This window comes from Narcine bancroftii, chromosome 10, assembly GCF_036971445.1.
Source record: "Narcine bancroftii isolate sNarBan1 chromosome 10, sNarBan1.hap1, whole genome shotgun sequence".
Taxonomy (NCBI): domain Eukaryota; kingdom Metazoa; phylum Chordata; class Chondrichthyes; order Torpediniformes; family Narcinidae; genus Narcine; species Narcine bancroftii.
The window spans coordinates 87199446-87226551 of NC_091478.1; the positions used below are offsets into that span (position 1 = coordinate 87199446).

Genomic DNA, 27106 nt, shown 5'->3' on the forward strand with positions numbered 1-27106 from the left:
GAGAATTTATAATGGGTGAAGGAAGTTGCAGGGGAATTAAGCAACTACTTTCTCTCTGTCTTCACAGAAGACAGGAAAAAAAAACTTGCCAAGAATTCCTTAAAATATAGGGTCTAATGAAAATGAAGAATCAAGGAAATAATTACCAATTTAAAAAAATTAACAAGGTTAGTCTAAAAGCCAATAAAAGGACTCAATGATCAGCATCCAGAACTTTAAAAGAGATGGTTCTGGTTATCATCGACTCAAATGCCATAGATTGTGGAATTGTTTTTGTATCGTGAAGGGCAACACATGAACTCTCATGGCACACTGAAATCCAGCAAGCAATTAAGAAGGCAAATGTTTTTTTGGCCTTTATTAGGAGAAGATACGAGTATAGGAATTTTGTTTTAGGGCATTGTTAAGACTGTGGTTTTGTCTAAAAATAATCCACTTGCCATAGAGTGAGTGCAGCAGTGGGTCACTACACTGGGTCCTGGAATGTCAGGTTAAGCATTTGAGGAAAGATTGAGCTGACTTGGCCTATATTCTCTGGAGCTTCGAAAAATGAGATAAGATTTTATTGAAGTAGAATTTTTTTACAGAATTTGACAGACTGGATGTTGAGTGCTTTTCTCCCCTGGCTGTGCATTCTAAACTCCAGGATTGCAATCTCAAAATAAGAGGAATGAGTGGCAGAGAAAGTTACGAACAGAATAGGTTCAACGGGTTCAAAGAGAATCAAGACTGGACACATGTTAGTATTCAACCACAGTCTTTATTTATATGCAGAGGAATTCACAAAAAGCCACACACTCAAATACACAAATAACCATGAATTAGGTGCCAATAAATCACTGATAAACAATCTCAACTCCTGATTGTGACACGTAGGTAAAGCCAACATTACCCACCACCCATAGGCACAGTATACTGTGTTAATGGTAACCTAACCACAACTAACAAGTATTTACACATAAATCTGGTCTCCAGCATCACCACAGCTCAGGATCCAGGATGGGCCTAACACAGTCAGCCCTCCGGTGCTACCAGTGGCCTGCAGCTCAGAGATGACCTCGAGAGAGCAACAGAGAGAGAGAGTCCATCTGCTCCACATGGTGGCCTTTTTCAAAGAAGGGCCCCGTTCACCTGTGAGAACCAAATGTGTGTGAGCCTCACCTTTGGGCAGATCTAACTACTGATTGGCAAGTGAGGTCACTTCTGATCTCTTGCCAGCTGGAGAGGTCATGTGACCCTCCCATTACAACTGGTAAACCTTTATGATTCTCTACCCCGGGGGGGGGGGGGGGGGGGGGGGGAAGGAGGCTCAAAGATTGAGTTCATTCAAAACAGTGATGGGTAGTGAGAGATGAGGTAATAATGCAGGTTAATAGTGTTGAAGTGGAAAATCGTGATGTCAGTGAACAATAGAGCCAGCATAAAGCATCAAATAACCTGCTCTTCCTCCTATTTTTATACTTAAGAATTATTTAACTCATGTCCTTGATTTATATTTGTCAGGAAAATAAATAAAGGGAACATTAAAATTTTTAAAGAAAAATGTAAAAGATTTAAGACTCAAATATAGAACATTTTGTTTATAGATTATGTGAAGCTGGACACACTGAAATTTCATTTCCATCATCTATCCTTAACACAATGTATCTGTGTTTTTATCTGATCTCTCTGCAGCTGGGCAGCTCAGCCAATCAGCACATTTTGCTCTACAGCTCCCCTATGTAGTCCTTGGTCTAGGACGTAGTGCGAACTTTCTTGACCATCTTTTTGTTGGAATTCCTCGTCCTATTGGAGAAAAGGTAATACCGTAGCAGGAAATGTGATGATATGAAGTTGTGTATGTTTATGATATTTTTGCACAAGGTCTTAATTTTGGATATCAATTACAGTATATAATCACTCATTTATTTGAACTTAATAGAGACTTACATTTATGTTAACAATTTCAAAGAATCTTGGTACAATGTGCTAAAATTGAAATAAATGGAGCAAAATATCCTAATGAGGATCAGCCAATGAGATGTATTTCCTCAGCCATTTAATGGAGATGTTATTGGTCTTATAAAGACCACAAACAGACTTCAATCGGAGCCTTAGTAAATAGGCAAAACATATGATGGAAGTTAAAGCAAAATAAAACCAGAGCTATTTCCCTTGGTAATGAATGAATGAAGAATAGTTTTGCAATACAGATTGAGAGTAAAATCAACCCAAATTACTTCAGGCCATGCAGTGTCCAGACATGATTCATGGTACCCAATTACTTCTAAGCTTTCCTGGACTCGTGCATAACAGGTAGACTTATTTATTGTTTAAAATCTTACATTTGTTTCAGTCCTAGTCCTTTTGCCATCATTTTCCCCAACCCAACCAACTTAACCCAAGCCTTTATCAATTCTATATTGCAGCTGGTAACCATTTGGAAACTCAAAGGAGTGGGTTATTTCTCTTGCCCTTTGTGTAGATAAACCACACAGCAGGACCAAGATAGAAACCTGCTATATTGTAACAAATGAAATTATTTCCATTTAGTTTTTTTTCTACTGATATACTACCAAATAATAGAAATGAATGATCCTTTTCCTTTTAAAAACTTAATTTCTTTGTTCGCTGTGGGTGTCACTGGCAAGTTCTATCTTTATGCCCTTAAACTGCTGGACAGTTAGGAGTCAATCAAGTTGTTGTAATCTGGAGATACATGCAGACTAGGCTAGATATTCTTCTTTGAGGGACATTCATGGAGCAATTATGTTTTGATTATAATCCAGAAACACAATGGTCACCATTATGAATGACTTTTCTCAATGTATTTACACTTTACTCACGTTTGTTATCATTGCTCTAAAATTTTAAAGTCTTAGGAACATTAGTTACACACAGTTGAAAAAAAATCACAGGTGTTGGCCTTTCTTCTATTACTTTAAAGCTGTCAGTAAAGATTCAACTTGTTAGTAGAGCTGCATCAATGCGAGTTGCTATGCTGTTTAGTAATCTCATTTATTTGAAAGATGAAAGCATTTTGAAGTGATGTTCATCCTCCTTTTTTCCATTTCTATTTTCGTAGGCTGTAAGAAAACAAGAATGGACAGCTATCATTCCAAATTCTCAGCTCATTGTAATTCCATATCCCCATAACTCGCCAAAAAGGTAATGTCTTCAAAATGATTTTGAGTCCTTGCTGTCAGTCTAATCTGGGAATCCCTTTAACATGATGGTATCTCTGAAAACAAAAGTTGCTCATATGACCAAACTGCCAAAATGTACGGTTATGGTTAGGATTAATCTAATAACTTGTAATATTACTTAAAGAATTATTGTGTAATAACTGTGTTCACAGTGAATATACCTGTTGTAACTAACTTTGAGTATTATTTGTTTAGTACCAATGGTAATTTCTGTGTCAGAGCTACCATTGTCTGCATTCAATAACTCTGTGTGCGGGTCTTTGCTGAATACAGCACACAGTGCTTCACTTTTATGCATTAAATATATTCTATGTTCCTTGAAAAATCAAAGCAAGTGAATTTACAACATTTTGAGGGTACCTTAGAACATAGATCATTACAGCAGAGTACAGGCCCTTTGGCCCACGATGTGCCGACCTATAAAACCAACTCAACAATCTAAACCTTTCCTACCTCACACCCGTAACCCTCTATTTTTCTTGCATCCATGTGCCTGTCTAAGAGTCTTTTAAATGTCCCGACTGTACCAGTCTCCACTGCCACTCACCACTCTGTGTTTTAAAAAAAACTTACCCTTAATGTCTCCCTTGAACTTTCCTTCCCTCACCTTAAATGGATGACCTCTGCTGTTTGTTATTCTTGCCCTGGAGAAAAAAAAATGCTGGCTCTCCATCCTATTTATGCCTCTCATCATCTAGTAGACCTCTATCCTTCTTCGCTCCAAAGAGAAAAGCCTTTGTTAATCTTGTCTCATAAGACACAGTCTTCAATCCAGGCAACATCCTGTTAAATCTCCTCTGCACCATCTTCAAAGCTTCCACATCCTTCCTGTAATGAGGTAACTAGAACTGAACAGAATATTCCAAATGTGGTCTAACCAGAATTTTATAGAGCTGCAATATCACCTCATGATTCTTGAACTCAATCCCCTGACTAATGAAGGCCAGTATAGCATAAGCCTTCTTAACTATCCTTATCAACCTATGCAGCAACCTTGAGAGATCTATGGATTTGGACCACAAGGTCCCTCTGTTCTTCTACACAGTTAAGAGTCTTGCCATTAACCATGCGCTTGACCTTCCAAAATGCATCACTTTGCATTTAACTGGACTGAACTCAACCAGCCACTTCTCCGCCCAACTATGCACTCTGTCTATATCCTGCAGTAACCTACAACAGTCTTCTACACTATACATGAGACCTCAACCTTCATGTCATTTGCAAGGTTATTGACCCTTCCTTCCACTTCATCCAACTCATTTATAAAAAATCACAAAGAACAGGGATCCCAGCACACCGTCCTGCAGAACTCCACTAGTCACTGGCCTCCTAGCAAAATCTATCCATCTACCACTACCCTCTTCAGTTGGGCTCGTGAAGCTCAACTTCCCCTCACAAAGCCATGCTAACTATCTCTGAAAAGACTATGAATGCTCATAAGAATCCTCTACGATAGTTTGCCCACCACTAATGTAAGGTATGTAATATTCAGGTTTCTCTCTATTCCCTTTTTTAAACAAGGTTTAAACAACATTTGCTATTCTCCAATACTCCTAGTCAGGGCGGATGCAGAAATCATTGTCAATGCCACAGTATCTCTTCCCTCCCTACTTGGGGTAACCTGGGATATATCTTGCCTAGTCCTGATGATTTATCAATCTAAATGTTTTTAAGAAGTTCCAGCACTTCCTCTTTCCTAACCTCAACGTGCTCCCGCACATAAGCCTGGTCTATGCTGACCTCACATTAACCAAGGTCCCTCTCTCTGATGAACACTGAAGCAAAGTATTCATGTAGGACCTCCCCTACCTCCTTTGAGTCCAGGCACATGTTGCCTCCTCTGTCCTTAATCTGCCCACCTTCGCTCTCATCATCCTTCTGTTCAGAATCAGAATTTATTCTCATGAACAAGTCATGAAATTCAATGTTTTGTGGCAGCATCATGGGGCAAACATTATGTTATAACCATCTTACAACATTACTATAAAAAAACTAAAATAATAATGCACGAAAAGTAAGGCAGTGACTTTGGTTCAATGATTATTCAGGAATCTGACGATAGCAGGAAAGAAACCATCCTTGTGCTGTTGAGTGCTTGTAGGTACCTTTTTCCTGATGGTAGCAGAGTGAAGAGGCTGTGGCCTGGGCAGAGGGGATCTTTGAGGATAGAGGCTGCTTTTTTTTGATGCCTCATCTAGATGTCCTTGATGGAGTAAAGTCTGGTGCCTGTGGTATCACAGGCCGAGTTAACCCCCTGGAGTTTATTCTTGTCCTGAGATTTGGCGCCTCCGTACCAGACAGTGATGCAACCAGCCAGAATGCTCTCCACAGTACACCTATAGACGTTTTTGAGAGTTTTCAGTGACATACCGAATCTCCTCCGACATCTCACAAAGAATAGCCGCTGGCGAGCCGCCTTTGTGGTTGCATCAACATGGAGGCTTCTTCATATGTGCATCCTGCTGCTCTTCACCTTGGTGTTTTCCTTAATCCTACTTACCAAGGCCTTTTCCTGTCCCCTTCTAGCTTTCATAAGTTCCTTCCTGGCTACAATATAATTCTCATAAGCCCTTCCTGACTTTGCTTCCTAAACCTTTAGCATGCTTCCTTCCTCTTAACTAGCTGTTTCGCCTCATTTGTCAACCATGGTTACCTGTCTTAGTGGGATAAACATATCCAGAACCCAGTGCAAGTGATTCCTGCATATCCTCCACATTATTTCTGTGCTTTTCCCTGATAATATCTGTTCCCAATTTACTCCCTGCAGTTCCTGCCTTCTTCTTTGGCTTGGCTTTGCGGACGAAGATTTATGGAGGGGGTAAAAGTCCTCATCAGATGCAGGCTCGTTTGTGGCTGACAAGTCCGATGCAGGACAGGCAGACACGGTTGCAGCGGCTGCATATCATAATTAGCCCTTCTTCAATTAAACACTTTCCCATTTTGTCTGCTTTTGTCCTTGTCCATATCTCTGCTACAGGTCAGGAAGTTGTGGTCCCTGCACCAAAATACTTCCCCATTGAGAGATTTGTCATCTGACCAGATTCATTACCCAATACTAGATTCAGTATGTTCACTCTTCTAATTGACTTGTGCAAAAATCCTTCTTGGGGACACCTGACAAATTCTGCTGCATCCATTCGTCTTATAGTAAGAAGGCACCAGTCAGTATTAGGGAAGTTGAACAACTCTGCTATTTTTTTCACCATTCCAAAGTCTGCTCCTCAATATCCTGAGCCCCACTACTCACAATAGAGTGATCACTCCATTCCTATTTCAGGTTTCCACCCACACTGATTCAGTAATCAATCTCTCCTCAACATCCTCCCTTTCTGCAGTGTGATTAGTAATATTACACTTCCCCCCCCCACCCATTACCTCTCTTTCTATCCATTTTTAAATATCTAAACCCCAGTACCTGCATCAAGCAGTCATGTACTTGTGTCACCCAAGTCAATGGACAGAACATCGTAATTCCACGTACTGATCCATACCTCTTAAATTCATTTCCCTTATTCCTAATATTTCTTTCATTGAAGTGAACACATTTCAATCCTTCCAACTGGCTACATTTATGCTCCCACCACTACCTGTCCTTCCTCACAATCTCACTACACATTACACGTCACCCTTTCTACCATCTGACCATTTCTCTGCCCTTTTATTCTGGTTCCCTTCGCAACAGCTCTAGCAAACCTCTCCACCAGGATTTGGCCTCCTTTCAGGTGTAACCTGTCCTTGTGCAGATCGAATCTTCCCCAGAAGAGATCCCAGTGATCCAGCCACTCAATCATCTGCCATATCATCCTATTCTTACCCTTGCTGGTGCATAGCAATCCTGAGATTACAAACCTTGAGGTCCTCTCTTTCATCTTCATACTAAGCTCCCAGTATTCTCTCTTCGGGACCTCATTTTTCCTGCCTATGTTATTCATACCAACATGTACCACAACTTCTCCCTGCTCACCCTCCCATTTCAGGATGCCATGGACCTGATCTGAGATGTCCCTGCCACCTGGGATCCAACATACCATACAGGTGTCTCTTTTATGTCTACAGAATTTCCTGTCTGATCCTTTAACTATTGAATCCCTTATCATTACTGCTCTCCTTTTCTTCATCCTTCCCTTCGGAGCCACAGGGTCAGGCTCAGTGCTAGAGACCTGGTCACTGAGGCTTTCCCATGGTTGGTCATTCTATTCCAACAGTATCCAAAGTGGTATACTTGAGGGGAATGGCCACAGGGGTACATTGCACTAACTGCCTTCTTGCTTTTGTTTTTCCTCTCCTGACAGTCTCCCAGCTACCTGCCTCCTTTAGCTTTGGTGTGACTGCCTCCCTGTACCTCCAGCCTATGAATTCCTCATTCTCCCTTACGAGCTAAAGGTCATCGAGCTGTAGCTCCAGTTCCCTAACAAAGTCTGTAAAGAGCTGCAACTTGATGCCCCTCATTTAGATGTAGCTGTCAGGGAGATGGAACGTCTCCCAAAATTGCCACATCTCACAAGATGAATACTCCTTGAACCTTGTTGCCATTCCATGTATTCTACCTTGGAACGTGTATAAGGTCTTACCTTAGTCTCTTCCTCTTCTCATCAAAGCCTCTTCAGCCAAAGTCTCAACTCATCACTCAGCCATGCCTCTTCCACAATGGCCACTCCCACGGTTTCCCCCCCCCCCCACCACAATGGCTGCTCCACATGCAGGGGTAATCAACAGTGTTTGGTGCTCCTGTTGTGGTCTCCTCTACATTGGAGAAACTTGACGAAGACTAGGAGATTGCTTCGTTGAGCATCTCGGCCCTGTCCACCACAAGGTTGGCGAAGAGGTTAGTGCAATGGTGTTTCAGCACCAGCGATTGGGACCAGGGTTCAAATCCCACTCTATCTGTAAGGAGTTTGTACGTTCTCCCCATGTCTGTGTGGATTTCTCTGGGTGCTCCGGTTTCCTCCCTCCTTCCTCGAAATGTACCAAGGGTTGTAGATTAATTGGATATAATTGGGAAGGACAGGCTTGTGGGCTGAAATGGCTTGTTACCTTGCTGTTTGTCTAAATTTAAAAATTATAATACCGTGGATCTTCCAGTGGCCACCCATTTCAATTTCCTGCCCCATTCCCTTGCTGACGTTGCTGTATTGGAGGAACAACTCATTTTCTGTTTGGGCACCCTCGAACTGGATGGCATTAACATCGACTTCTCTGGTTTCCATTAAATCTTCTTCCCCGTCTCCTTTCCTCTGGCTCTATCTAATTATCTCTTTCTCCCTTCCCTTGTTCCTACCTATGCCATCAATATCAATTTTTCCTCTCTCTCCTTTCACAGAACCAAAATCAATTCTCACCTTTGCACATCCTTTTGTCTGTTGGTTTGTACTCCTCCGCCTCCCATTCTTCCCTCTTTTTTTAATGCTTTATTTTGATTTTGAAAGACTCACATAAATCCAAATAAACAATACATTTTTTTCAACAATGTGCATATCTTTCAGAGTCCATTTTATCTTCTACTTCTCTCCCCTCCCTCTCTTACTCTTATACAAAAAAAGATATGAATTAAAAAATACAAAGAACATATCGTTAAAGTCAAAAACCTCTAAGGGTACTTAAAAAGAAAACAAAGAATAAGAAAAAGGATAAGAAACAAAATACATAGCCTGCGCCACGACCCACTGGACTGATCTCAAGCATTCCACTGCTAGCATGGTTGTTGCATTCACTTTATCTGCCGCACCTAACAAATGTGTCATATTTCTTCCTAAAATTGTACATAATTTTTTCCGGGGAATACAACTCTGCATTTCCATATTCCATCATGTAATGTTTAGTTGGGAGTCTGACTTCCACATAACTGCTATACACTTCCTGTCTACCAACAAGATGACCTTCACAAACTGAATTTGGTATCCGGACAGTTTAAAACTCATGACCATACTGTTCCCCAGAAGGTACAATTCCAGATCCTGTGGAAAATCTACCTTTGTAATTTTTTTCAGAATGTCCCCCAGGTCCTCCCAGAAGGATCTCACCTTTGTACGCAGCCAGGTTGAATGGATAAAGGTTCTAAACTCCACCCCACACCTAAAGCACATTTCCGAGACTTCTGACTTAGATTTGTGTCATTTTTGTGGTGAGAGGTACAGTTGTTGCAGAATCTTTCTTTCCCCAGACTTTAATTCAGAAGTTATGTTTCTTCATTCGTACCTTGAGGATGGGCTCAATTATATATCTTTACCTCCTATGGATGCTGTGTGACCAGCTGAGTCCCTCCAGCATTTGTTTTGACTACAATCACAGCGCATGCAAACCTTTGTATTTTGCTCCACTTATTCCACTCACCTTCTTAAACTGTCCTGCTCTCACTCATTCCCACTCCAATTCCCATTTGTTGGAAAAGAAACTTACCAGCACACTACTCACTTTAACCTACTCCACTCGTGCTCCAACTCCCGTTCACTGGAAATCTTGAGACTAAATGCAAAGATAAGTCCATGTCTTGCAATGTTCTATGAGACTTGTTTTTACCACTTTTAGGTTATGGTACACAATGATAATATGATTCTGATTTACAGTTATATGGAATGTTATGATATACTTAAAGCATTCAAAAACATCTGCATTTTATCATACAAGATACTTGTGCATAAATTACTAAAGAAAATAACAACCAACAATTGTTCTAAATAAGGGGGCAACATTAAACTTGTAAATACATTATTTTTCAAATAGTCATTGAAATATTCACATTTTTGTCATTTTCTTTTCACAGCTGGAGTGCCAAATTATATCTTACTCCCAGTAATATTGTACTGCTTACTGCAATAGCCTTAATTGGAGTCTGTGTCTTCATTTTGGCTATAATCGGCATTTTACACTGGCAGGAAAAGGTACTTTTTCATAATTCAATTGATGTTACTATAATATGGAGCAGAATAAGATTCTGGGGTTTTGAATATTATACAATGTTGAAACAATTATCAGAATTATTCAGATTGTCATATTTTCAAATGATGTTGCACACCCTCAGAAGACCCAAAAGGGATTTAACAGCCAATAATGTATTTTTCTTAAGTGGAATTGCTGACACATCAAATTTGATTCATTAAGCTTCGTTGAACAGGAATGTAATAATCACCCAGTTATTTATTTTAGTTATGTTAATTGAGGGATAAATATTGGCCAAGACACTGCAAATATCTCCTTTGCTTTTAAAATAGTAGCATGGGACCTCTTCTTTCCAGCTAATGCAGTTTAATGTTGTGTCTGAAATACAATATCTCCAGTGCACACTCAGAACTGCACTACAGTGTGTCATCTTACATTGTTGTCCTCGCATCTATGCTGTACTAGAGACATATCGGCACTACTGTCTGAATCAAGAATACCAATTAAGCTATATGCTGGTTAGGTGCATTTATATTATTTTCCAGTAATGTTTTCAGTTTGAAACATCACAGAGCTGCCTTTGCATTTGTTAACTTGATTTAAGTACTTAGTTTTGGACCTTTGCATGAGTAAAGGGTAAGATTACCCACTGGAGTAAGTTTACTGATGTTGATTCCAAAAGGGAATGAATGGCCCAAAGATTGGTTAAAACTTTGCGTCTCTCCTGTTATCTACAATTATTTTGTATCATAGTCTTGAAGTTATGTGCCTCATTGTTGATTCTATTCTATTTCTGTTCACTGATTGATGCTGAATCATGCTGGAAAGTCAGTGAATTGTTCAACCTCAGTCAACTTGCTCACCATTTATCTTGTAAATCAGTAAGCCTGGCCACTTCATTTTCTGCAAAATTATTTTGCTCCTCTCTTTATGCCTTTGTCATCTCAAATTTAACTGTCTCTATAAACTTCTGCAATCCCAGAATCTTTCCCAAAATCTATTTTACTCTAACGTGAGTGTCTTGTGCATTGTGCCCTCTCAACAGCCCACTATTAGTTACCCTATTTAGTCTCTACATTGAAGAATTCTCTCCATGAGCCCTTTTGTTGCCCTTTTAACTTTTCCGTGTCCCATTCTTCAACCTACCTCATTTAATCTCATCTTTTTAGTTCAGAGACACAATTAATGCAACAGGTTTCTGACATTGTGACTGAGTACAGGAATAACATACTTTGGAGTATGTTATTTGTTCAACAAATAAAGCATTATGAAATGCAGGATGAGGTGTAAATTGCTATTGAGAATGACTATTGATAATCCAATTTTAAAATGTTATCATGTAAATCTTTGGAATAGTATCCACATGAATATCCTTGTTATATAAAAATAATTCCCCAAGCTTATTTTATTTATGCCTTTCCAAAAGAAGTAAAAACTGCAAAGATGTATAATAATAGTGTGATTAACTATTTTTAATTTTAAAGTACAGCAGGGTAACAGGCCCTTGCAGCCCACGAGGCCATGTCACCCAAATACACTCTTGTGGTCAATTAATCTAATCATCCATTCATGTTTGGAGGGTGTGAGGAAGCCAGAGCACCCAGGGAAAACACATGTAGGTCATGAGGAGAATGTACAAACTCCTTACAGACAGTGCCAGATTCAAAACCTAATCACTGGTACTGTAATAGCACCAAACCATTAGTAGCTTGCTACACATATCCATGAGTCGACCAGGAATTCAAATGACAATCTCGTATGTCAGTGTGGAAACTTATTTTTGAATTTGAAGAAGAAGAGATAACAAGAGACCAAAGATCAGCTCCACCAATTTAGTAGGAAGGCTAAGTTAGGAATATGAGAATGTGGACGGTGCGGTTGGCGTTGCAGTTAGCGCAATGCTGTTACAGCACCAGCAATCGGGACTGGGGTTCGAATCCCATGCTGTCTGTAAGGAGTTCGTATGTTCTCCCCATGTTAGCATGGGTTTTCTCTGTGGGCTCTGGTTTCCTCCCACCTTTCAGGAAAACCTACAGGGATTATAGGTCAACTGGGTGTAATTGGACAGCACAGGGTCGTGGACCAAAAGGGCCTATTACCATGCTGTATGTCTAAATTTCTTAAAATTTTAAAGGTTACTGATTTACCTGCTGCCTAACTCTTAACAAAGTCCTCTGCAAACAATACTATAGAATAAATTCCCACCTAATTAAAAAAAGGAGGAAATAGTTCCTGGGATCGCTGCGGTGAAGGCCTCTGCTGGAGCCCTATATGGAAACAATGAGAGTTACAGTAATCTTGTGAATGAATGGTGCTAAAATCTGTAAGATTAATTTATTACTGTCCCTTGGCAGGAGAAAGGGGAAGGCATCTATGAAAAATTGCAATTTTGAAAAGTATTTTCTGAATGCATTCTTCACTTTAATTGGTCTTCACTTATATTTGCCCTAAGAAGGTATTAGGAACTATAAATAATACTTTGGAATCTACTAGTTATTATGAGAAAGGAACCACTTTGAATTTAATGGCAAAGAGGCAATTTTATTACCAGGTTAATTGAATTGGATTTTTACAACTTGAACTCATGATCACTGTGTTATTGGGCCAGCATCAAGTCATTAGATTTAACACATTCTGTTATGACTTTACAGATGTTCTTATTCATCTTTGTGGTAGCATTTTCTAGTTTAAATTTTGTGCATGGACTGATGTAATGCTCTGCTGCTTTCATTGCCTGAAATAAATCTTATCCGGGCATAAAATACATGCACCCTCACAAGCTAAACAACTGTTTAATTGAACTCTTTGTTAGAGATGGTGGAATCAACTGGAGGAACTCAGCATTCGAACAACATCTTTAGGTGTGAGAAATTGTGGAATGTTTCACGTCAAGACCCATCCTGATGTAGGATCTCCACCCAAAACATTAACAATTCCAATCCCCTCAACAGATGCTTCTCGGCCCACAAAGTTTTACCAGCAGTTTGATTTTGCTCTTTGTGAATCCACATACAGAATCATAAGATTTAATTTAGCACATTTTTATCATTTGTGAGGTGTTACATCAGAGTGTTCAAAGATCTAAATCCATTCAGTGACTGTGACTTAATTGAATTTAACATTCCTACTCGGAAACAACGTACCTATCCCTGTGCCACATTGAGTCCTGTGGGTTTTGACTGAGTGCTGAGCTGATTGAAACCCATGAACACAGTCACCGGAAACCTCCTTGTGGAATCACTACTTAGAAAAGGTACTGGGAGTTATTAGTGTCAGTAAAACTGTATTTCACACATCAGGAGAAAATAAGACATTTTTTCAAGTTTTCAACATGCTCATTGCAAGTCTGATGATGCAGTCTGGATTGACAACAGACAGTGTAGGAGCAATGTCCTTCAGAACAGATAAAGAAATCCATATCTTCAGGAGTGAAGGCAGATAAGTATTGGTAAAAATATTAACCTTGAGTTTTTCAACTACTTAATGAGGCTTATTTACAAACATTTTAAAGCCATTTTTTTTCTTGGATTATTGTTTCTGTGAATCATATTTGGCATTTTAAAAATTTGTGTTTCTCTGCAGTCGTCATTTTAAAGCAATATAATGATGGATTTAGTGAGGCACGGTAGAACAATCAAGAAAATGTTCTGGTTTTCGAAATGATTGGTCCCAGTGCAGCACAAGCATCTGGGGACTAAGATTAGTCAATAATTTATATTGCTGCTTCCCCTCCCAAATCATGTAGTGCTTAATCTTTTGGCCAACCTAAAATGTTTTCTCATACACCCTATGAACTCAGCAATGAAGGGAAGCCTGTTCAGGGCTATTCCAGCAGCAAGTTCTTAAAATGTATTGCCAGCTTTTTCACTGATACAACCTAAACACTGAAATACTTTTTTTTTAAATACTGATTGAGACACATATATTTAACCAGAATCTGCCTGTCTGTATCAATTTTTACCCAGATCTACAATTACAGGAAGGCCTTCAGAGAATTCACTTCAAAGGCAAGGCAATAGCAATATTTTGTTCCTTGCTGGAATCTTATCATACTGCCTCTATCACAAAGCCAACCAATTATGCTTCAGCTTCATTCCAGAATCAGCAACATTAATTATAATTCAAACACAAAGTAAGCAAATTATTTACATTACCATGGAAATGTGCAAGCGGTTTGAGAGAGTAGTCGAATTTTCCAGTGCTGCAGCATTATCTGGTCATGACTTTTTTTTAATTTGGAACTCTTACACAGTTCCATGTTTTTGAAATTTATAAGGGCTTCCGCATCATTAATGCCAGATGACCAGTTAGCAGAGACAGGATCGTGTAAGTGTTTGTCTTTTTATCGGCAGATAGTTCCATAGTTGATAGAGCATCTACTTTTGGGCACCTCATTTATCCTAGAGCACCAAATAAGTATTCCGACATGAACATTTTGTGGAGTAAATTGTACAGGGTGGCATATTGGTAAGAGCATTAACACACATGTTGTAGATATTCATTAGAAATATGTTAAGTAGATGCTGGAATTATAATATCATTGTGATTAGAACACTAGCTTTTGGAAACCTAATATTCAATCAAATGCCTTTTCCTATGTTTACATGGCTGAAAATGGGCTATGATGCCTTGTATCATTTCCTGCATGGAGTTTGGACTTGCCTGTCCCATCTCTGAGGGTCCTTATCCAAAGAAACCTGTTTTTAGTAATGTATAATGTGTGTGAACAATGTTATTACATCATGGTGCGGAAGCCGTAAGGTTATAGCAGTTTGAATCCGAGCACCTTTTCCTGTGTGAAAATGTTGTAAGGACAAGTAGTTTAGATGTAATGTAGTTTAGGGTCTGAGTTACAGGGAAAGGTTGTGCAGACTGGGGCTTTTTTCTCTGGAGCGTAGAAGATTGAGAGGGGACTTGATAGAGGTGTTTAAGATTTTAAAAGGGACAGACAGAGTAAATGTGGATAGGCTTTTTCAATTAAGAAAGGGGGAGATTCAAACTAGAGGACATGGTTTAAGATTGAAGGGGGAAAATTATAAGGGGAACATGAGGGGAAATTTCTTTACGCAGAGGGTGGTGGGGATGTGGAATGAGCTTCCAGCAGACGTAGTCGAGGCGGGATCATTGGTTACATTTAAGGAAAGACATGGATAGGAGGGGACTAGAGGGGTATGGACCGGGTGCTGGTCAGTGGGACTAGGAGGGTGGGGATTTGCTACGGCATGGACTAGTAGGGCCGAACTGGCCTGTTCTGTGCTATAAGTGGTTATATGGTTATATTTAAGAATTTGACAGATTATTAATGGTTCTTCGTATAGGTGTATTGAGCAGAATTTGGGCTTGTATTGCAGTAAATAATGGCATTTGGAAATTCATTTACGGTCAATTACCATTTGTGTGAAATTATTATGATTGGTCGTCCGTCGGTTCGAAGAAGACGCGTTGTTGTACAGTTCATCTGTAGTCATGAAAGTGGCTTTGCAGTCCCAGTCTGGAAGCGCAAAGTCTAACACAATGGGGTCACTGGAAGTTTGTTGTTGTAACAACTGGCTGTTGCTCTGTGACACTGTTCACGGCCTTCCACCAGTTTTTGGTAATGTGTGTGAAATGGCTGAATGTCTCTTGACACCGCATCTGGATCTACTGCGGTTTAAATCTTAAAGTTAGTCGTTGGTATTCTCTGCACCCAATACCATTTAAGCTGCATCTGATAAAATGCTGGTCCCATACTGAGAGACAATATTCTGCTAATTTCCCTCTCTTCCTCTGCAGTTTCCAGTGCAGTCCTAAAACCTTGATATCTGCTCTTTCTCAAAAAATAGCGCGTTATTGTTTCTCAGGTTAGATTCACTTGTAGAACGACTGTGAGCATCTAGTCGCAATCCCTTCAAGTGCTTGATGGTTTTAACTGGAACTTGACACTCATGTCATTGACCCTGCTGCTGATGCATCCAACAATTCAGTTAATGCCACCTGGAACACCTGGACAGCAAAGATGCATACATCAGGATACTCTTTATCAACTACATTTCAGCACTTAACACCATCATCCCCTCAAAATTGATCAGCAGATTCCAAGACCTGGAACTCAACACCCCATTATGTAATTGAATCCTGGATTTCCTCACCTCAGACCCAAATCAGTGAGGATTGATAAGAACATCTCCTCCACAATCTACATCAGTACCGGAGAACAACATGGCAGCGTTCCTAGCCACCTGCTCTACTTGCTTTATGATAACAACACCATCCACAGATTCAATGACAATACAACGGTAGTGGGTTATATACAAAGGGAGCGATGAGTCTGTAGACAGGAGTGAGACTGTTCGCACTCAATGTCACCAAAACCAAGGAGTTGATTGTTGACTTCAGGAAGGGAAAACCAGAGATATACAATTCAATGATCATTGGGGGATCAGAGGTGGAGAGAGTGAGCCAACTATCTCAGAGGAATCTGCAATCCTGGGCCCACTCCACTAATGACGTCGAGAAGAAAGTCCGTCAGCACCCCTACTTCCTCAGGAGTTTGCGGAGGTTTGGTACGTCGGAAACCCTGTAAAATTTCTGCAGATGTGTGGTGGAAAGTGCACTGACTGGGTGCATCATGGTCTGGTATGGGGACACCAATACCCCTGAGCGTAAAGCCCTGCAAAATATAGTGGCCACAGCCCAGGACATCACAAACAAAACCCTCCCTACCCTTGAGAACATGGACAGAGAACACTACCGTCAGACTGCAGCAGCAAATATCAAGGATCACATCACCCAGCACATACTCTGTTCTCACCGCTACCATCAGGAAAAAGGTCTAGGTGTCACAAGACTCGCACCACCTGGTTCAGGAACAGCTCCACCATCAGACTCCTCAACGACAAACTCAATCAAGGTACTATTTAAGGACTCTAGTATTTTATTGATTTTTTTCTTCTCTCTGTATTGCACAGTCAGTTTGTTTACAATTCTGTATTTGTTTACATGTGTACTTTGAGTACGGGTTTTTTTTGCACTACCAATAAGGGGTAATTCTGCCTCACCCAAAGGAAAAAGAATCTCACGGTTGTGTGTGATGTCATGTATGTACTCTGGCAATAAATATACCTAGATAATGAAAACATCGTAATGAATACACATGGCAAGCATATTCTGCCGCCTACTTTTCAATTAATGGACAGATTAATTGTATGTTGTGATTCTCTGCATCTGTTTTGCTGAGCCATCAAATCTAGCTCCTTTGTGCTTCCTTTGCTAATGGAGGGATTGAACAGAAAAAGTAGTTTGTGGGTTTCAGAACTCATTTAACACCACTTCATGTCAGCATTGTGAGAAATGGGGACAGAAGATGGTTGCATGTAAAATGAGGCTCAGAAAACTGCATTTTCATGATTGAGTCCAGGAGTATTCCCAAGAGTTGGTCATACTTGAGAATTTAGTCCACTCCACCCACCCTCTCTGTTTTTCATGTCAAGGATTTAATTTGATGTCCAAGTGTGTATTAAAGGGAAGGGCGTTGCAAAGCTTTCCACCATTGTATGCTACTCATAGCTTTGATATGTTGGAAGTGGAGGAACACCAACAGTGACACCAAGTGTCTATGCAGATAGACTTTAATGAAAGTTTGCTTTATTGCTTTGCCTTTACAAATACAATCTCATTCCAGTCAGAATTGCATCATTATTGTCTAAATGAGTGGAATCACGTCAGCTCTTTGAAGTATTTCTTGCTTAACATGAGTAATTCTCTTCTGTGGAAAGATGTACTTCAGTGTCAAAAAGGACAGCTTTCTATTAGTCCACTTACAATATTGTTATAGTCATTTAATGATGTGTTTTTGAACATTGATTTGGCTGATAGAGGTTTTGTAGAGAAAGACCATACACCTCCCTCCTTTATCATTAATCTAGATTCAAAATTTCTTCAACCTAGGATTTTAAAAAGATCTTACTCATGTTCATTGATAAATAGAAGCATAATATTTGTTTTAAATCATGATTTTCCTCTTATTTCAGAAAGCAGATGACCGGGAAAAGCGTCAGGAAGCGCACAGATTCCATTTTGATGCCATGTGAAATACAGTGTCTTCTGAGGGACAATTGCTAAGTGTTAGATCTTCTTACTTGTAATGAACAGAAAAAGATTAATGTTTACTGTTGAATTGTACATAATCTAATTATTTCCTTTTTGTTGAATGAAATCCAGAATCTGTAGTTTCTGGGCAGTGGTTGCAAATAATTAGAGTTGTATATTTTGAGGATTTCAGAATAATTTAAAACTAAATTATTCATTTCACTGTATTACTACATACATTTCCAAATGTATGTTTGTTTTTTGTTTGAACGTGGTGAATTGTTCTATAACTAATGCTTCCAAATGTTTACTTAAGTGGTCTCTGTGGAAAAGCATGCTTATTAATTCTGGTTGGATAAAATGAACCATACATTAAATTTTAATGACTTAAATCAAACACTATTTTAATTTATTTTCTATGTAATTATAATATTGTATTCAGACTGATATCCATTTGAGAGATTGGATAACTGTGGAATTCCAGTAATTAAGTATATGTACTGCTCACCAGTTATTGGTAAGACATAGATTCTTGGATGGCTAACTTGTTTCACCAAAGATAGACACACTGAAATGCTGGAGGAACTCAGCTGGTCTTTTCAGCATCTAAAGGTGACAAAGACAAATTGCTGACATTTCAGGCCTTAGCCCTTCAAGGAAAAATCAGAAAACCCAGAAGCAGAATTCCAACAATGGGGGAGGAATCCAGACCAACAAAAGGTGTTACTTAGATATGATAAGAGACTAGATGTCCTCACCTGCCTCCGCATCCAACACATCCTTCTCCGTCATTTCCACCACCTGCAACATTATCCCACCACTCGACACATATTCCTCTCTCCTCCTTCTCCACCTTCCGCAGGGACCACACCCTCTGTGACTCCCTTCTCCACTCCTTACCCCCCACCAATTATCCCCTTGCGACCTACCCCTGTGGCCACAGGAGATGCTCCACTTGCACCCACACCTCCCTCAGCACCATTCAGGGCCCCAAACAGTTCTTCCAATTGAAGCAACATTTCACTTGTGAATCCTCAGAGACCATCTACTGCATCCAGTGCTCCAACTGTGGTCTCCTCTGCATCAGCGATTCTGGATGCAGACTGGGAGATCGCTTTGTTAAACACCTCGTCTCTATCTGCCACAATAACGTGAATCTCCCAGTGGCCACCCATTTCAATTCTCCATCCCATTCCCTTGACGACATGTCCGCCAGACTGAGACCACCCGTAAATTGGAGGAACACGTCATCTTCCGACTGGACACCCTCCTACCCCTTTGTCTCTCCTTTCCCTGTATCCTTTCACACAGACATGATAAATTCTCACCTAGTCTCTTATCATATTCAATTAAGACCTTTTGTAAGTCTGGTTCCTCCCCCATCGTTTGAATTCTGAAACTTTCGGAAATATCCTGCTTCTGCCTTTTCTGAGTTTTCCTTGAAGAATGGCTCAGGCCTGAAACGTCGGCAATATAAAAGCCCCTTTTACACTACAAAGCAGCGTATTCCCGTAGACATGACCCATCCTAGGAAGCTGGCTTGCGTGTTCACACGGAACTGAAAAAAGCTGGTTTTGTTAGTCAAATACACTCCTCCGCTGTGACTAGCTACCTAGGTGGATCAAAGACCACCCCCAATCCACCCTGCGATTCTTTCACACAGAGCTCGAAAAGCAGATAAAACCCAGCTTTCAAGCTATGTGTAAAAGGGACTTTTGCCTCCTATAAATGCTGAAAAGACCGGCTGAGTTCCTCCAGCATTTTGGTGTGTTTAGTACAATCACAGCATCTGCAGCCTATCATGTTTCACTCACAAATTGATTTGACTGATACAGTACTTTTATATTATGTTCGAATGTAACAATGTTTCTATAAAAACCTAAGAAACAGAGCAGGCCATTCGACCTCATGCAATTGTTTTGCTGTCCAGTCAGGATGATCTAATAAGCTAATGGTTGGTGCAGGATAGTGGCATTGAGGTAAATGCCATAAATTCATTGAATAGCAGAAGCAACACAAAGGCTTTTATTTTGTTGTTTTCAATATTTTAGGTACCATTTTAAGAAGGTCTTATACAATTTGCATAAGACATCTATTCACTGTTACTTTTCACAGTTTCATGTATATAGCTTCCCTGATCCCATTCTGTCACTTGCTTCTCAAAAAATATTTTTTGTTAATTTTTGCAACAAAAATAGATACTTAATATTTCTGTTGTGCTTTTGTATTTTTCACTTGTGCAAATACACTTTCTCTCAGCTTTGTTTTATCAACATATTATTACATTTGATACCTTCATCCAAATCAGGAATGGCTCTGCCCCTCTCCCCTCTCCAGTCACAGCCTCCGTACACATAGGTGGCCTATTTATTCCTCCACTTCTGTCTGATCATCATTTTCCAGCCTGTGCCACAAGATGACCTTTAATGCATGAGCTCTAATCATCTCTTGGGTGACACCCAACTTCACTCCTATTCTGGTAGAAATAACCTCAACAATTCAAAGATTTGTTGAACATACATTTATTTTTTATACCTCAGCGGTGTTACCTTTGATTAGAGCATGCATCAATTCTCCATCTGGCTAATTTTATTGGAAGATGATTAAACAAAATGTATTTTTTGAAAAATAATTTGCAAGTGGTGTAGGCGGGATATTCTGCATAATTCAATATGATCGGCTGGGAACGCTTCTATGTATTCCGTGACTCACCCTTGCCGTCCACGGCCATGCAGATGGTTTCATCTAAGTAACTGTCCATGTTCACCGAGATAAATTCATCTACTCAGCCTAAAAACACAATGCTGGAGAAACTCAGCAGGGTTATAGAGCCAAGATAACCCCACGTTTCGGGCTTGAGCCCTTCTGCAGACTTTGGTGTTTGACTTCTGACCACTCAGCCTGCCTGGGGCTAATGGGAGGTTAGCTCAACGACCTGATCCAAAGTTTATAGAAATCTACAAAGCATGCTTATTGAGCAATGGTGGCGTAGCCTCAATGGTTTTACACCTCCTGAGATGGATGGTCGGAAGTACTAAGCATGTTATGGGTAACCCATTTGGGAAATTTGCCACTTCACCTCGTAAAGATTATAATTTGGTTTATAAGTTGGTTTAAAAAGGTTAGAACCCCCTAGATATATGCTGCTCTCTCTCTCTTGGTGCCAAATAAATGTTTTAAATGGTTTCCACGAATGCATTGGACGAATGACGCATTTTAATATCAAATATTGAGAAGCGTCCCCCAGCATTAGAGTTCAACTTGCAGAAAGTTCACCTCATTCCTTTTTTAGATCGTTTGCTCACCTCTTCCAACACCCCGATTAAATTGCACCTGATAACCTTCCTGCAAAGAAATCTTGATAGTTTTATTTACACACCCTCCTGCGAAGTTGGTAGATAAAAATCACCACCTTTGTCATTCATGTTACGCCTTTAAATTTAATGTTCCTGAGCGAGCAGTTGTTTCTTTTGAGTTGTTCCTTTTTGCACATCGTTTGGCTCTTGGAAACGAGTCACTTTTGTTATATATGTTGTGGGACGAGGAGATTGCTCGTTCTTTAAGCCAATAACCCATGTCAAGTCAGGGAGAGACACCCATCATTCCGCTCGTTTTCACCCACTGATTTATTCACACCGGAAGACATTGCTCTCCATGGCAATTGATTGACCCAACCCCTTAATAATGAAGGACTGGTGATCGATTTTCCCATCTCTAGGGCATAAATGTACTGTAAAGATGAATGAATGGCTAAGAGCGTGCGTTTGTCAAGAACCTCTGCTTCCCAATCGATAGTATCTTGTCACTTGATGTCGAACAAAAGCTCATGGATTTTCCTGCTTCGCTTTCGAGAGTTTGGGACCCTAAAATATTTTAAATTGGTCGGCTAAGCCCCCAAGAGAAATCGTGCTAACGCTAAACGAATGATCCTCCTACCGTGCTTGAAGGTGTGCGTGGAATTGGAAACAGCATCGCTGGGCGATGTGGGATGGGTGCAGATGCGTCCAAGCTGCTCGTCGAAGCGCAGCAACGTCGATTCGAAAGTGAGACTCATTCATTCGCCGAACAGTTGTTCCGTCCAGCGAGGAGCCGGAGTGGCTCTTGCCGCCTCTCGGAACCACGGCAGCCCCCTTCCCGCTGCAGTGACCACAGTCCTCATTCTCCCAGATCATCCCCGCCCCGAGTGAATTTGGCAGCGAGCGAACATCTCTGAAGGGCTGTCACGGTCTTGGTGGAGGAATTACCCGAGGGACAAAGGATGGAATTAACCCTGCGCGCAAAGTTTGTTTTCCGGGAGAAGCGGTGCCTTCCCCGCTGACCTGACTCTGAAGATCGACAGATTGGAGTCGGGAACTGGTGGACGGATGAATGTATCGCGGGAGGAAAACTCCTCGGCTGAATCCGGTGCTGCACACAACGCCTCTCCCAGGTGCCGCGGACTCGCCGTGGTGGACAGTCCTCGCAGGACACTCGGAAAGGCACGGAGCAAACCCGGCATCTTCCCACTGAGAGAATGGTGTTGCAAAGACGCTTTTTCATCATGTTCAAAGGTGAGTCACCTTTTTTTTAAGCTAAAAGATACGTCGCCATCTACAGGAAAGTTCTGCTGTGCTTTGTAAATCATCCAATCTTGTCGAACATCATTGTCTTGAAAACTTGCCTGTCCTGCCCTTTTTTTAAAAAAAAGAATCTTGTGATTGCATTGGTGCTGTTAACAGCATTTTAACAGCGTAAGGCTGCTGTTAACAGCGTTTCTCCTTGGACACGGTTCTGTTTAAATGATTTGAAACACATCTGTCTAAGACCATGGTTGCTTTGGCGAGTCGATCTTCGGTCACAAGTTTCCAAAAATGTGGACAACAGCAGGAAACCTTGGCGTGAAGACGGACCGGGGGGTGGGGGGCATGGACAAAGTGGACGGGTTCAGAAAATGGAGCAGAAACCGCGGTAGCACCACCGGAGATCTGGATCCTCGAGGGGTAATTAGATTGGAATGGAAGTGTCTGTTTCCTTGATGACTGACCCCGAAGATGTGTAAACGGGTTCCGCTGGAACCGGCATGTGTGTGTTTCTCCTCCCGGCGTCTGCAGGTGCTGAAGGAACAGCTCCACGTGTTGCTGCCAGCTCGGTCCTGCAATCCTTTCGCACGCAACAAACAGCAGCCTTAAAGCCTGAAATCGACCCCAATCTCATTTTTTGCCATCTCTAATTTACTCTGATTGCCTGATGCAGTGAGTATCAGCCCAGAATATCTCTGTCTTCCAGATGCTGCTCGACCAGCCGTTCTCCAGTTGTTTTTGCTGCCGGGTTCATATTATTAGAATACGCGAATTGATTAAAATCGAGGGAAGTGTCAACGCGCGGATTTTATGCTCGACCCAACGTGGCCGGGAGCAAAATGAAGTGGTTTGTTCTTCGCTGACAGCTTTTAAGGCCAAAATATGGAAGGGGGCTCACTGCCATCGCTACACCAATTGTATCCAATTTCTCGGTTGGATTAATAGGTTAACACGAGTATCTTCTTGGATTCAGGTGAACCGTGATCGTGTCTGTTCAAGGGTTGAAGAGTATTTCTCGAGCGTCCGAAGAGATTTTTTTTAAAATAATTCATGAAAAGTGACATTTTCCCCATTTCTGGGTTGAATTATAGCCCGAATCGTGTATTGACGATTCCGGCTGGAAGCCGCCGACATGAACGACAGGCAATGATCCAAATGAAACGTGACGCCGGCAAAATGGTTTGGTTTGGAAAGTTGATGCTCTCGGAAAATGCTTCCGAATTGCCAGGAGGTGCCGTGAACCCAACACTTCCGCTGGGACCGAATAGAGAAAGAAATTCTGTGAATCTCTGGAAGCCTGCGCCCCGGGGTGTTGCCTACTCATGACAAGCCCACACTTCATTCTAAAGAATCCAAGGGGTTGGGGGTGGAATTGAGCTGCAGGATGAGCCAGGACGTTCCTGAGGCTGAATGGCCTCTTCTCACAGAATCCTGGAGTTAAATAACTCCAATCAATCTCAATGCAGCCAATTATTCAATATTCATAGTTTGCATTGTTTTCGGGCATCTTATCAATTTTGTCCACTAAATATAAAAAAAAGCATGTTTATTATTTGTGTCTCCAATTTAAACCAAGGCGTGAGGTGGTGCTGACATGGGGCTTTAACGAAATAAACCTAGGATTGCCGGCACATATGCCGAGACGTTACTCCGTTTTCAAGTGGTTTTCGCAGAGTTTAATCATCTCCGGGGGTAAGGGGGGAGAACATAAACTAATCCCCACTAAACGTTTTATTGAGGAAATGTGGCCGGGCTTTTATTGTTGTGGTAGGTTCCTTTATACTGGGATTAAATGTCGTTATCCGATCAATTGTTTAGAATGCATTGGTCTGTAACAATACTGTACGTGGTTTCCCACGATAATCCATGTTCCTAAAAAAGTTTGGGGACAGACAATGGCACCTTATTGGAGAGGCGATATAATCCCTCCTTGCTGATATCTAACCCTAATCTTAGTAGTTCTTAAAGTGACCACATGTTGGTGGTGCAGCGAGGCCATTGTACGAGTGTCCGGAGAATGATTTCGACCCCAGCTCTCCCGGAGACGATGCAGAACAATCCCTGTCCGGGCATCTGCAGATATCCAGAGAATAAATCTTCCTAGTTTAATAAGAATTATTTGGGAATATTTCATGTGATATAAATACCCAGTTTTGAATCTCATGCTTTCAAAATAACGTTTTATTTCATTCCTATTCTCTGGGGAATTCTTCCCAATCTTCTAGGAGTTAAACATTGAAACCTGATTCTCTTTTCTAGTCTGGTCGATTATTGTTCTCACTGGAGGAATCGCTTCCATACAAAAGGCTGAAGGTGCGTTTGTAATTCTGGTTTTTTATTATTATTGCGAGCAATTCACTTGATCACATCGATCTGGTTGGGATCATTGATGGGTTTACCATGGGAATTTATATATATATATATATACACACACACACGATGTGCCCTTTTCCATTGGTGGGTGCAATTAAACGCTGACTGGAGGCTCTGGAAATCTATTGCTCATCCGATTCTGGCTGCCCAACATTGGAACCCAGTTTGTGTCGATGTGGGTGGATTACTTTAATTTTTCCGCCGTCTTCTCAGCCAGCACTTGTCGCACCTTTACCCTGAAATGATCAGAAACCTATTTCACAGCCACGAAATAAGTGCATAAGTGAGAATACAACAGCCGCTTAACTGTGCTTGATTCACACCAACCACTTACTGGCAATTTTTCACTCCCATACATTATTGTGGTCTCAATGAGCTCTGCGCCTCTATTTGTGGGTCAGGAGATCCCTACATCCTCTTTCAGGTCCCCTGCGCTCTGGCCCCCACATGACCTATCACCTATATCTGTGTCCCTCATCCCTCAGAGTGGTGGTGTTATCTGAGTGGTGTTGATGACTTGTTCCCACTCTTGTTTCACTTCTGCCTTGGAAAATTAAAACTGTAGTTCTCTCTATTTTAATTCCTTCAATGGGTAATGGAAAACTAGGGTTGTTTGCCAGGAGGAAATGTTAATTCTTTATTGCGAAACAAATATTAAAGTTAAGAAAAACAAAGTATTTTCTCCCTTTTTATGCTTGAATAGCAAAAGAGAGATTTGAATCCAAAGAAAAGGGGGCTGGATTTTTAGTTCAATCATACAATGTGTTTTTTCTTGTGTTTAATAAAAGGCAATTCAGAAAAACAACATTTTTTTCAATTTTCCATTTTTTAAAAAACAAAAGCATGTGGAATTTGCCTGTCTATTTTAAAATAACACATTTCTCTAGTTAATGGAAAATGAATATTTCTCTAAATTAACATATTTGTGGAAAAACATTTAAAACAAAAATATTTGTGTTTTGGAAACTAATAAATCTTTAACTTCATGCTTGGCATGAAATGTCATGGAGCAGAACAAGGATGTTCTATTATAACTTTTGCTTTCTTTCCCACGCACCAATTACAGACTGCTGAGCCTGGTCAAAATTTGCAAATGAAGGAAATATAATTAATTGCTAAATGGCCAACAAGAAGGTTTCAGTGAAATTGTACTGGATTGGCCTCAAATTGAAACAAAAATATAGTCTCATTAGTTTTGCAGCACTTTATTCATGCAATCAGTTCAATGGTCTCCAACTTCAACATCTCAATTCTGAATAATTGCATACGTTGATTAAAATTGATGAATTGCCAAGACATCTGCTGTAAAGTGCACTGTAGAGTTTGTCCTCTGTTCATATGCACAATGTGACAATCTTCCATACAATTCACCTGGTAGATTCTTCTCCATTGAGAGTTGTTATTTCACACAGACATTAGAATGATTTTTTTTTTAAAAGGCTGATTTTAATTGTTGGCTGATTTATCCTATGGACAGTCCATAATATTGTGTATTCTGCCTTTTAGAATGCTGTGCATCTTTTCCAATGTTTGCTGTCATAAAAAAATACAGTATCTAGGTTTTGTTATAAATTTCCATCAGTCCATTTAGAATAATTTAACTTTAGAAGTATTAATTTTCCTTCATTCATATTAAGTGGAGAACTTTTATAAACTCCTTATCTGAAATTGTGGTATTTCTAAATGATTTCTTTATGATATGGTATGAAGTGAATATTCCTTGATCAAGGCAGCTCGGCAGCTCATTGTGTTTGCTGATGTTTTTGTGCTGCATTTGTTTAAACAGGAAGATAAGCTTTTTTACGACAGAAAATATATTCCAATTTTGACCATGAGAATGTGTTAAATGAGCTTTGGTTTGTCAGTTGAGAATTATTAGAAGAATCACATGAAGATATGTAGAGGTTGAATTCAGTGTTCATTGACTGTCAGTCTATGTATAACATCTCTAGCCTCATATAAATCCTGCAATCCCAGAGAATGGATTATTTCTGTAATTATAATCTCTGGTTTTATTCATTGCCTTCTGTATGATATGGCAGAACA

The 27106-nt window shown here is 40.4% G+C and overlaps 2 protein-coding genes and 1 long non-coding RNA gene across 6 annotated transcripts in view; 2 read left to right on the top strand and 1 right to left on the bottom strand.

Annotated features, from left to right (window-relative positions):
• itfg1 (integrin alpha FG-GAP repeat containing 1) overlaps positions 1 to 18525 on the top strand; it is a 145527-nt gene extending 127002 nt beyond the window's left edge. For all 4 annotated transcript variants that reach the window (XM_069901675.1, XM_069901677.1, XM_069901678.1 and 1 more), the window contains 4 exons: positions 1675 to 1799; positions 3065 to 3147; positions 9946 to 10063; positions 18071 to 18525. In XM_069901675.1, the coding sequence (XP_069757776.1) occupies positions 1675 to 1799; positions 3065 to 3147; positions 9946 to 10063; positions 18071 to 18130 (386 nt within the window). In that variant the 3' untranslated portion in view covers positions 18131 to 18525. The remainder of the gene's footprint in view (positions 1 to 1674; positions 1800 to 3064; positions 3148 to 9945; positions 10064 to 18070) is intronic.
• LOC138744881 (uncharacterized) lies at positions 1291 to 22646 on the bottom strand. The gene is made up of 3 exons (XR_011345846.1): positions 22065 to 22646; positions 9582 to 9647; positions 1291 to 3065 (listed from the first exon to the last, which is right to left on the bottom strand). It is a non-coding gene; the product is annotated as an uncharacterized lncRNA (long non-coding RNA).
• Positions 21716 to 27106, top strand: part of LOC138744875 (neuropilin and tolloid-like protein 2) — a 44532-nt gene continuing 39141 nt past the window's right edge. The window contains exons 1-2 of the mRNA XM_069901680.1: positions 21716 to 22678; positions 24947 to 25000. Of these exons, the coding sequence (XP_069757781.1) occupies positions 22642 to 22678; positions 24947 to 25000 (91 nt within the window). The 5' untranslated portion in view covers positions 21716 to 22641. The remainder of the gene's footprint in view (positions 22679 to 24946; positions 25001 to 27106) is intronic.